The sequence below is a fragment of the Athene cunicularia genome, assembly GCF_003259725.1.
Source record: "Athene cunicularia isolate RWA chromosome 7 unlocalized genomic scaffold, athCun1 chr7_part1, whole genome shotgun sequence".
In the NCBI taxonomy this organism is placed as follows: domain Eukaryota; kingdom Metazoa; phylum Chordata; class Aves; order Strigiformes; family Strigidae; genus Athene; species Athene cunicularia.
The window spans coordinates 36,292,627-36,305,088 of NW_020799107.1; the positions used below are offsets into that span (position 1 = coordinate 36,292,627).

General features: G+C 37.6%; 1 protein-coding gene across 1 annotated transcript in view; it reads right to left on the minus strand.

The window, feature by feature from the left end:
* The window catches only part of NEB (nebulin), a 112,202-nt gene that overhangs the window by 49,175 nt on the left and 50,565 nt on the right, over positions 1-12,462 (minus strand). Inside the window, exons 52-71 of the mRNA XM_026852536.1 lie at positions 12,401-12,455; positions 11,418-11,729; positions 10,189-10,392; positions 9,861-9,965; positions 9,223-9,327; positions 8,818-9,129; positions 8,410-8,514; positions 8,083-8,181; positions 6,853-6,954; positions 6,564-6,671; positions 5,398-5,709; positions 5,157-5,261; positions 4,968-5,072; positions 4,295-4,399; positions 3,238-3,345; positions 3,035-3,148; positions 2,153-2,350; positions 1,140-1,244; positions 479-583; positions 283-387 (exon numbers count right to left, since the gene is read on the minus strand). Of these exons, the coding sequence (XP_026708337.1) occupies positions 283-387; positions 479-583; positions 1,140-1,244; positions 2,153-2,350; positions 3,035-3,148; positions 3,238-3,345; positions 4,295-4,399; positions 4,968-5,072; positions 5,157-5,261; positions 5,398-5,709; positions 6,564-6,671; positions 6,853-6,954; positions 8,083-8,181; positions 8,410-8,514; positions 8,818-9,129; positions 9,223-9,327; positions 9,861-9,965; positions 10,189-10,392; positions 11,418-11,729; positions 12,401-12,455 (2,869 nt within the window). The remainder of the gene's footprint in view (positions 1-282; positions 388-478; positions 584-1,139; positions 1,245-2,152; positions 2,351-3,034; positions 3,149-3,237; positions 3,346-4,294; positions 4,400-4,967; positions 5,073-5,156; positions 5,262-5,397; positions 5,710-6,563; positions 6,672-6,852; positions 6,955-8,082; positions 8,182-8,409; positions 8,515-8,817; positions 9,130-9,222; positions 9,328-9,860; positions 9,966-10,188; positions 10,393-11,417; positions 11,730-12,400; positions 12,456-12,462) is intronic.

Below are 12,462 nucleotides of genomic sequence, written 5' to 3' on the forward strand. Positions count from 1 at the left end.
TGTTTAGGTGCAATTTTCTTCAGGGAACCCATTTATTAATGCATGCGTTTTGATAAGGCTGGAACTATAGTTAGAAATGTGCCCTCTGCCTGAAATACAGCATCTTCCCCACACTTAAGCAATGTAGAGGGCTATCATGGCTTTGACAGGCTCCATATTTGATGTCCATACCCATTTTTGATGTTCACCTTCAAACAGACTGAACAAACAAAACAAAAATCCCATAGTAGCACCTTAAGAGAAAAAAAATAAATAAAAAAAAAAAAACGTAGAAACACTTACATTGCTAAAGAGATGTTTCAAATTTTGAACTCTTTCAGAATCCACTGTTTCGGTCACAGTTGTATACTGGTCCTTAATTTTGTGGTATTCTTCCTTGTATTTCACCTGTAAGATGAAAGACAGATTTAGTTAACTTGTTTCCATCCTCAGAGGGAGCACAGGGAAAAGCCCAAGTAGAAAAAGCGGGGAGACTCACATCACTAGCATTTATGCCACTCTGCACTGCTGTCACATAGAGAGGTGTATCAGTGACAACACCAAAGTTCTGAAGATTCTCTTTTCCTGCAGCTGTATATTTTATCTAAGGAAACAAAACAAAATATTAATGCTGAAAACGACCAGGAAATTCCCTGCCAGCTTCCTTTAAAATCAGTTCTGGACAGCTGAAGCCCAGGACTATGACCCAGTTAAGACCAACTTTAAAAGTAACAGGCCATAGAAAATAAATAATATATAAGCCAGTATGAACTAAGGAATAATGAAAATTGCACATCACTTATAGCATGTAGTAGGCTAAGAGTACAATCAGCAAGGCAAGAGACACTATTTTCCCAACATAAATGTCTCACTGAGGTATCTTGTGCACAGGGTGGCATAGAGAAAGACAAGATGTTATCTTCTCACTGTTAAAAAACACAAATCTGCTGTCCTTCCATTCTCTTAAGTTTTTGGCTCCTTCCATAACAAAAGTGATGATGTCTCTATTGAAAGAGTGTATTATAATGGTTTGAACAAATTATTTCTGATTTAATAGGAATCCATTCTGCTCTGGACTAGGACAGATGTGAGTTCCAGTGAATCATAGATAGAAGGAAAAAAAATACAAATATTTAATTATTTGAGGAAAACATACTTACTTGGCTCTGAAGGTCATAGGATTTTTTCGCATGCAGGATTTGTGGAGTATCCCAGACATAACATCCAATTCCCTTCAGCCAATTTAAGTCGTCTTTATACACCACCTATATGAAAGTAAACAGACTAATAAGTTAGGAAGAAGTTTGCCCTCTGCTTGAAGAGAGTAGTATTTGTTTCATCTCTCTATTCAGGATCTTCCACTTGTGCAAACTCAGTGCAGAAGGTTCCCTCTGAATCTGAACCAGGCTAATTCAGTAACTCCCATCTATTTGGAAATTTAAATGTCAGCACAGAGAAGTCGCCCATCTCACAGCTTGACTGAATAATTTTTACCCACAGGATTTGCAAGGGAAACTAAACCAATTAATACAACACAGTAATATGCCAGGCAATTAACATATCAGCAAATTTTATCAGGAAGATTGGCTGGCCCAAGCTGAGATACTGTTGACTATGTAAGGTGAACAAGGTGTTGTGGTTTGGTGTGCCAGTCACTCATCTCAGACTCTGTGGACTGACACAACCCCAAATGAACAAAGAGAAGTCTTTTCCAGACCTGTTCCACCCCATGTGGGTGCTGTCCTGGCTCCTGTGCAAATTACGACACTCCCAATTACAATACGTAAACGATCGCTGCAGTGCAGCAACGTTCGGACTGTACCATGGTACATCCCCCTCCCTCTGCATGGACCAGATGGCAAGCTTGCTATAGTCCCATCCAGTCAGAGAGAGATTAAGTGATGACAGCAGTGACCTTTGGGAAGGTTACATAAAAGTTAACAAAATTTTTCTAATTTACAAATGAATAATGATAACCAGACCAGAAAAACATCCCAAAGAATAATGTTAACATGTAATTTTCGGTGCTATGCTACTAAGCAGTCTAAACCCATGGTTATTAATTTCATATTTAAATACTATGAAGATTTTTGAAACTATTTTATATTTAAAAACCTTGAAAAAAATACATGAAAGGCTACTAAAACGTCAAACAAATAAATGAAACACATACATCACTCAAAATTTCCTGGGCTTTTCTGGCTTGAATAACATCATTTTCTTCGGGGGAACAATTCCACTGATGGAGGTAAATCCGGTATTCAAGATCACTGAGGATATACTGGCACTTCTTGGCTAGCACGTGATTCATCATGTCACTTGGAATATGGACATTTGCTTTGGTGTCTTCATAATTCTTCCTGTATGCCAACTAAACCGGAAAGATTGGGGAAAAGGTGAGAAGACCATACCGTGTTTTTCTGCATAATTGTGACTCTAACAGGCTACAGGTTACAATGTAATCTGAGGCATGCTTGATGGATTTAGTAGCTCAATTCCAATGGGAGTCAATAGGATGAAATCTTAATTTAATACTGATCACCATTTATTCTGATGAGGTTCTAGATTTAACAGCTGGTGAGAAAATTAACAAGACTTCAAGATAAAAAAAAAGTCACGTGCTACAAACCCGTTTTTCATCCAGTTAAAACTCCATCTGAACGAAGACAGAATATTTGGGATTGTAGTAACTTTATGCCCTGCCTGACATGCTATACATGCAGTGGTGATAATAAAACATCAAGTGTGCATTTACTTTTCCAGTTTTTTAATTTCTATTTCAATTGAAAATTAACACTTTTTTTTTTTTTTGGTAAAACAGACGAATTCCAAGTCATGTAGTATTTCTAACTGCTCAGATTCTTAAACTGAAATAGAAAAAAAGGGGTTTTTTTTCCCTGTTGTAATATGTCTAATATTTAAACAAATCCCTTCTCAACCTCCTAAATCATTTCAAGTTCAATTACTCACACCATGTACAAAATAACTATTCAGGAGACACAACAACACAACACAACACAAAATGGAAAATAGTACAGCAAGACTAATTCCTTACCGCGCTCCGTATTTTCTGGAATGCCAGCGAATGAACAACGCTGGGGAAATCACCAATGTCCTTCCCAGCCAGGTAATGGCCTTTCAGCTTCTCATATATTTCCTTGTATTTAAGCTGTAAAATATTCATGTGGAAATTTTAAAGTTCACTCTAACCACATGTAGGGGGAGGAAAAAGAGAAAGAATGGAAAATTCATACTAACCTCACTATTTATGTAGTTTGCACGCTTCGCTCTGACAACTGGAATATATTTCTCATCCAAAGTATACCCAATGGGCTTGCTAACTTCCCAAGCTTTTTTATAAAGTTTCTAGACAAACAAAACACATACAGGTTTTGATTAAACATCCATTATATTTCCCAAGAAATCTGACTCTGCCATTTATATGGAACGTGACTACTTTTATAGAGTAGTTCCTTATTCCCTAAAATGCCCCGATAAAGTAAATGCAGAATGTTCATCTGGAACACTCATTCAGTGTAAGGCAGAGTAAGTGTTCCAACTCAGGAAGGTACCTGAGCACAAATTTGAGCTGATCTCTGCTTTCTTTAATATATTTGGAATTCAACGTTTCTCTCCCAGAAGAGTAATAAAAATATCAAAAATGTAGATATGAACCGTGGATTAGAAGTGCAGTATAGAATGGACATGGATAATTTCATAGATACATGTTCAAAATTGTCGAAAGTCTTCAAGTAATACTACTGTTTATTATAAGAGCATTAACTGTGTCAGTACACTTTTCTAACATATTTTCTCAAATATAAAATACATTTACCTTCAGACTAAATTATGAAGCACTTACTAATACGAATGAGTAGTCACATTTTCAAAAAACAGAGATTTCCCATTAGAATTAGTGAGATTACTCGAAAGTAAGTGCTTCATAATGTAAATCATCTACAATTTTCCTCTCTCATAAAAAATAAGTGTAAATTTTATCAGTAATCTAGGCAGATATTACTGGATGGAACTATAAATTGTTTTTTGTCACACAAACTCTACTACTACTATTACTACTTCCAGACACCACACAGCAGTGCTTTAAGATCAGTTCAATAAGGAAAGAAATTACCCTTAGCCCAATGATCCAAACTGGGAAAAAAACAAAGTAAAAAGAACTTAAATAACTTGCCCAGTGCCACCCAGTAGACTAATGACAAAACCAGAAATAGAATAGTTTTCTGAAGTTCACTCCACATTCTTTTGGTTTCAAAACAAACAAATAAAAGCTGAGTTAGATTTTATCAAATCTTACATCACTGTACAGTAAGGACATGTCTTTGGCATGGTTCAGCGCAGGAGTATCATCAGACCCAATAAAAATGCCTTTCTCAAGGTTAAATGTTTCTTTGTATTTTAGCTATAAAAGAAAACAAGCACAATGTTAATTCCACAGGAGAAATAAATCATCCCAACTACTCCATCTATTAGAAGCAGACGTTCTTCTTCTTTTATGTTATCTTATCTGCAGTAATGTTGTGTAGCACATCCCAACCACTACAGTACAGAGGCAACTGTCATCAGTACGTGACACCACAAAATCCACACAGTATTCTAGTGAAATTAAACCTACTGAACAGCAAATACAGGTTAGTAGCAACACCAGAAACTCCACTAGCACTACAGAACAGCTGTTCACCAAGAACAGGACTCAGTTTTAAACTACTATAAGCAAAATCTGTGTAAACTCTAAATAAAGGACATGCTGTATACTTTAAAAGAAAAATGCAAAATTATTTTGGATAGCAATATTGCGTTGCTCATTTATATCAATTCTTACTAATTTATCCCAGTAAAACTCTACTATTAATGAAGCGTGCATATGCACACACACACACACAAGGCTAAACATAGAATGGTTTAGCAAAAGCAATTAAGTCATGTACTAACTCTAGTAAAAAGAGGTTTGATTTTTAAAAAGTACATACATCACTCTGATTGACAGAGTTAATCTTTGCCAAAACGATGTCAGGAGTGTCAACCACACTGGTGTAATTGGAAAAGTTATCAAGGGCTTCTTTGGTGTATGCTCTCTGCAAAGGGAGGGAATATTTTCTTAAGCACTGTGCATGAGAAAGAAAAGCTAATTGCTTAACTGCTAAAATATGATCTCTTACCTTATTTATCAGTTCTTGGGCATTCTTAACTTTCTTATGTTCCACTGAATCCAGAGGAATCCAACCACAGCCACGAAGCCATTCCAAATCAGATTTATAAATATTCTAAATCATAAAAGAAAATAAAAAAGGAAAGAAGATATTTAATTTGGGATGGCATTTTTCAGTTTTACGTAGTATGGACAATATATTTAAAGCAAACTAAACTGAAATTCCACAGGATGTATGTCCTATCACTTACATCACTTTGCAGATCGTAGGCCTTCCTTGCCTGGATGCAGTCATTCTGGTCAGGATGGCATGTCCATTCATGCAGGTGCTGGCGGTAGTCGACGTCACTGACCAGAGTCTGACATTCCTTTGCTGCTACAACTGACACCATGTCCGGAGGGATGTGAATTTTGGACTTGGTTTTGTGATAGTCGGATTTGTACAATCTGTCATTCTGGATCTCGCCTGCATGCTCGAACCACACCAGTTTTGGATCATCTCTCATACTGGCAACTCCAACATAGTGACCTCTTTGTTTGACATATTCAGCTTTGTATTTTAGCTGATGGAAGAGGGGAGAAATACATATAAAATCAACACTGATTAGATCTGCTGTTTTTAACCTGTGAACAGCTATGGTTTTGTTAACACAAAGAACAGATGAGACAGGGAGTTGTCAACTGTAGTCTTAGGTCTTCAGTACATGACCAGATAATATGACACAAACAGCCATGCTACTTTGTACAGTCCTTCTGTTTCAGAAAATATAATTTTCTAGACTAATATGCTACCATTTTTCACTAAAATGGTAAAATTTTACTACACAAGAAGAAAGCCCTGTTAGAAAAAGTTTCCTAGTAAGTGCATTTAGCCTCACTTTTGTAACTGATTTTTGTAACAAATTATTTGAGACTGTCTGAAGAGTGGATGCTTAGTTAAGGTATTTGCACCACATTGTTTTGATAAAATACATATTCACACTAAGGGTCATGTAATAATTTCAATATCCATTATGCAAAAGTTTAAAATGTAATGTGCATACCATCTTACAGTCTTACAAAGGCTCCATAATATGCCAAAAAGTGAAATCAGGGCTATATATTATAATCATAATATCATTTCAATTCTTTAACATTTATAAAATACAGAAGTCCACCTTAGTTGATTTTGAAAGGACTGGTTCTGGAGAAAATGAAGGTGGAAAGGAGAATCTGACCCGTCAGCACTGATATCTGTAAACCCCATAATAACAAGGATGTCAGAATTGTTTGTAGGACAGTGGACTCCATGGGTCATGAAAAGTCGTCTGGATGTTACCCCTAATGAAAAGCTTTCTATGCCTGTTGTTGAATTTGCGAGGCCTTTAACATTTCTAGGCTTCCAAGCACTTGCCTTCCTAATGAGAAAAATTCTTACCTCACTCTGGACATCATTTGAGCGTTTGGCATGACAGATCTGCACAGTGTCAGGAGGTAAGAGGTAACCAGTGGCTTTTTCTTTCTCCCAACTCTCCTTGTATAAATTCTGTGGAAAATAAAAGTGAGGAGGAATTCAACACTACTATCATGGTAATTATCACCATCTATTTGTAACCTATATTAAAGTATAAGGAAAACAAATCCTTCCTTTATGATGTTCTTCAGGCAAGTTTTCTGAATTCCTTGAAAGACTTGAAAGCAGAAACTGTCAAGGAGAGGTCACGTACCTGATTAAGAATTCTGGCTGCCTCTCGAGCCATATCTAGTTGAGGTGTATCTGTTAGAGTGTAATTTGACTTGATCTCATTCCATGCTTTATGGTATTTAATCTAGAACAGAGAAAGAAACGACTGCCTTGCAGCATCATCACAAAATTGGGAAAGCATAATACTAAGACCCATATTTTATGCATGAAATAATGGATAAAACTCTGAATTGGCAAGGCTATTAGACTTGACACATTAAATATACATCCAAATGGGTATTGTTTTGAAAAGGAAATTATACAAGACAAGAAATTACAAAATTTCTCAGAGAAAATTTTGAAAACTTGTTCCAAGGCAGCTGGATGGACAGGGAAGGATCTTCAGAAGTCAGTTATGCTACTTGTTTGGTCTACAGGGATGTACTGCCAATAGCTGAGCAAAAAGTGTCTGAAGCAGGGCAATAGATTTTAAGGTTTTTAAGAGCAAATATCTTCACTCAGCATGATCTCTATGTGAATGCAGCATGCTAGCATCTCTCAACCACAGATACCCACACTCAGCCACATTCCTAAGCACAGGACATGCCCAAACACGTGTCTGTGGTTGCACGGCAGTACACCATCCAATCCAGCCCTATTGTTATCACCAACCTTTTACCAGTGTTTGAGTTAATGCTTGAGCTTGGCCTGTTCACTAACAGAAGCATATAGCAAAATTGAAACAGAAATTCAGGAACTGAGAGGGGATCGTGTCATTTCGTGTGCACGGACCAGCTCCTCACAGACTAGTGTTCAAAAACATATAAAGAATGGCAAGCTGACAGCACACCAGTTTTTCCCGTGTTTATTGTTACACAGCAGTTAACTAGAAAGTGTAAACACATACTGGCATAAGGGAGAGGATTAACCATTAAGGCTGCCAGAGTGCAAGTGGCTATTTATGTTCATGTTGTCAATGATCACCAGTGACATTAGCCAAGACTGAAAGCAGGGACTGGTTGCAGAACTAGCACTGGCTTTTCACATGTCTAGGAAAGGTGTTATTCTGCTTGAGCAGCTTCTTCCCTCATAAGTGATGGAGGTGAGCTAGTGAAGTCCTGTCCATCTTTCTGTCATACATTCACAGAATTCCCAGAGAGTGATCAACAATTCTTTTGCATTTTTTAAATATAAATATCCTTTTAAAGATAAAATCCTACTATGTGAATATACAGACCAAGTTATTAGCCCACAAACAAGCTAGCAAACTTACATCACTAAGAATTTCACCACTGTTCTTTACTGTGATATAATCAACTCTGTCTGCCACTGGAGTAAATGGAAGAGTTTCGGCTTTTGTACGGTACTTTCTCTGTACAAGAGAAAAGATGAACAGTCAGATTATACTGGAATATTTTATAGCTAACACAGTAATTCTGAACACATAGACAAGAAAGTTTACATGGAAAGAAAAACTCTTCATACAAAATGGAAATACCCTTCATTATTTTTTTTAAATATTGATGTATTTAACCAATAACACCACTTTAAATCACAAATACCCTTAAGAAGATTTGAGTATTGAAAAATGTTTTGTTACCTCATTCAAGAGATCTCCAGCGTGTTTGACATGGTTGATTCCAACTGAATCATTTGGCAACCATCCAATTCCCCGGAGCCATTCTAAATCAGATTTGTAAATAGCCTGGGAAAACAAAATAGGGTGCATGCTGTTAGCTACAGCTCCCTGTATAATCCAGCAAGATTCATAAATGATGGCACTTACTTCCCCTGGTTAAAAGGAGAGCAGCAATTCCAACATGAGCACTATATCTGAATTTATCACACTTCAAACTTGGTAATATACAACAGAGACATATAGTTTGTGTCCCTAATAAACAGCAAAGCCTATTTACTGAATTCAGGAGATTCCCACTACTTAGAGCTGAAGCAGACTAGGAAGAGACAACACAGTAAGAACTTAAGCTCAGTTTTCATGATAACTTACATCACTCTGAAGATCGTAGGCTTTCCTAGCCTGTATGACATCATTCTGATCCGGGAGACAGATCCACTGATGCAAGTAGTGACGGTAGTCAACATCACTGACCAAAGACTGCCCATGTTTAGCTGCCAGGACAGACAGCATGTCTACTGGTAGGTGGCACTGCGTCTTCCATTTGGCAAAGTGTTTCTTGTATTCCAGTTCACTCTGAACTTTGCCTATGCCCAGGGCAAAATTCATTTTTGTATCTGCTTTTGCATTTGGAACACCAACGTAATGTCCTTTCTGCTTCTCGTGTTCCAGTTTGTATTTATACTGGGTAAAGAGCAAAGATCACCGTTACTAACAGTTATCATGAAATAGCTCTCAAAAGCATACAAAGAGCTCGATGTCTCTTTTGGCACTTACATCACTAGCAATTTCTCTAGAAGCTTTGGCTGCCTTGATTGGGATTGCATCTGCTCTCAAATCATAACTTGTCTTCAACTCATCCCAAGCGTCTTTATACATTTTCTGAAAAGACAGTAAAATGTCACACATACATTAAATACTCTAACATTTGCCATTAAAGAAAAACATAGTTTACTGTCATTTGTTTGTTGAAACACCGTGATCATTTTTTGTGCATTGCTTCTGTTCCTGGCCATAAATACTGCTCCAAATCTTACTGCTTTTCAAACATGTGCCGTAACTGCAACACCAGTTTTGCAACCTATACTGCATAGAAGAGTGTTTGTAAAAGTTTAGAATATATTTACATGCCTTGGGCTCTCATCCACTTTAGCAAAATACTATCTCCATGGTGCAAATTATTAATAATTTTTAAACAGCCGTATGCAAACATTTATTTTGAAATGTCTGAATACTTCAAGAATACTCAGCAGAGGGAAGGGAATGTTGCAAGGCACTAAAGTGCAGTATGAGGGCAGACCTCAAGGAGATACCTGTGATAATCTTCAACTTGTAAGTAACATATTAGAATGTTAAAATTCACAGGATACACATACTAATTTATATAAACGTAGAAACTAGAATGATAAGCATACCTGGCTATAATTAACAGCATTACTCTTGGCTAGGTTGATTTCAGGTGTGTCTGGTGTAATATGGATCATAATCTTGTCCTTTTCCCAGGCTTCTTTGTATTTTGGCTGTTAAAACAGTTCATTTTATAGTATTATAATTATGGAATTTCACTTGCCAATAACATAAAATCCCATCAATCTTTCCTGAATTATCATCTATAAAAAAAAAAAATGTCTAGAAAAACATTAGACGACTTAAAATACCACTGATCAATTTCATATTTTAGCAGTGAGATTTCTCCTTAACTGTTTATAGCCTCGAAACAACTTTAAGAACATTGTCACGTACAATGCTGACTTGCTCGGCGTTCACTTTCGCTAGAACAACATCCGGAGAATCAGTAACACTGGTGTATTTGAGGCTTTCAATAGGTGTGCGATACACATTATCACTCAGGAGCTCCTGGGCATGCTTCACCCTCTTCACATCCGGAGAGTCATTAGGCAACCAGCCAATTCCACGGAGCCATTCTAGGTCTGACTTATAGACAGCCTAAATCAGACATGGTCAGAAAAAGGAAAAATTGTGTTTAAAAATACTGGTTTGATTATTTTCAACTACACAAAACAGTATATGTTTTAGAAAATGTCAAATCAACTAGAGCTAGATTCATCCTTTTTATATACAAAGTCACAAGTAAAATAAAACTTGGTTCCCAGAGTGTAAGCAGTTTATGTCTTAAACAATACATTCTAAACTTGGTGAAGTTAAATAGAGGGGAAACAACTGAACAGAACTGCCATTAACAATTATATGTATTAATATCTTAGAAGAGTTTTCCTGTCTCCCCCAGAGCACTTATTTCTCTAGACACTTCAACAATTTACAAGTCCAAACAAATAACCAAGCTGCCCGTCAAGAAATCTAACAAAAAGAAGGATAACAAAAAGTTATAGAGATAACTAGGACTAGAGCTAGTTGTCATACAACCTGAAGTAGAATGAGGCAACATTATTTAAGTTTTAATTGAGCAAATCCCTAAGCAAGAAAAGATGAATCTCACCTCCAAAGCTCATAATGGAAATAGAGGAAGAGTAATGTTAACTAATAGACAGCAAAGTGAAGTCAGGAAATCAGCTGCACTGACTCCTCCAGCTTTGAAATCAGCCACTAATACATCTCACCTGCTATCTTATATAGTTCTCTTGCAATTAAATAGATTTCCAAGTCAACTGAGATTAACATGACTAATAAAAGCCACCTAAGTGCGAAGTAGCACATAGTTGTTATAAATGCCAGCAGATTAAGAGAAAAAAATACTTCACCTTCCCCAAATCACAATAAGCCAAGAGCATATGTAACACAGCAGATACCAACAAAAGATTTCAAAAAAATTAGAGGTAATACAAATAATTTGTGAAGGATGAAAAAGAGCAAGAAATAGCAGTAACATGTAAAACACAAGAAACAGTCTAAAGATAAATCCTTAGCGACTATGTAGTATCAAACGATCACAATAAGACCACACTATGTTAAATAGCAACAGCAGGAAAGGCCTTATCTCTACACATACTCACATCACTCTGTAGGTCGTAGGCCTTCCTCGCGTGGATCACGTCATTCTGGTCAGGCAGGCAGGTCCACTGGTGCAGGTAGTGGCGATAATCCACGTCGCTGACCAGCGTCTGGCACTCCTTGGCCGCCTGCACCGACATGGCATCCACCGGGATGTGGACCTGGGCCTTGGAGTCGTGGTACGCCTTCCTGTAGATGCGGTCGTTCTGCAGCACCATGGCACGCGCCGCCCACGCCAGCTTGGGATCCTCCTGGGCACTGCGGCACCCGATGTAGTGGCCTTTCTGCTTCTCGTGTGTTTCTTTGTACTTGTACTACAAAGGCAGAAATGGCGTCAGCAGACACACATCACTCACCTCAACGTGACTAACGAGAAAAAGGCTTTCAGGTGCCCCAGCTCTCAGCCCTTTGATCCATTTCCCAGAGGTTATGCCTCAGCACAGATAAAGCTTTGCTGCACTCAAGAATCAGGCCATTAGGACCTAGAATAAGTCATTCTCCAAATCACTACCAATTTTTAAAAAATATCTCCCGCTTTCTTTAATATTCGTAAACAAGGAAATATGACACTGAAGCAGACACCTGTGTGCTCTGTGAGACCACTCTGAGCAGCAGACACATTTCATATCTTTACAGAGAAATTATTTGATAGTGGTGACTACAGGAGCTGCTCATATTCAGCAGCAAACAAAACCGCAGCCCTTGCCCTAATCAAGGGCTAATTTAAATTGTTGCTTTAAGTCTGTAAATTCATACTTTGTTACCCAGCACTCTGAGCAATCTCACAAACAAATCGCATGTCCTCTTACTCACAGAGCAATTGCCAATAGGCAGATTCAAGCTGTGGGAAGAAAGAAGTGCTCACAATAGGATTTAAATTAACACTAGTGCAACAAAACATTACATCGCTTGTAGGTGAACAGGGATCTGCTGAACTAGACACAGAAGAGACAGACAGAGCAACCACACCACGAGCAGACTGTACCTCGCTAGCAATGTCTCTGGAAGCCTTGGCCTGTTTGATGGGAATGGCATCAGCTCTCAGGT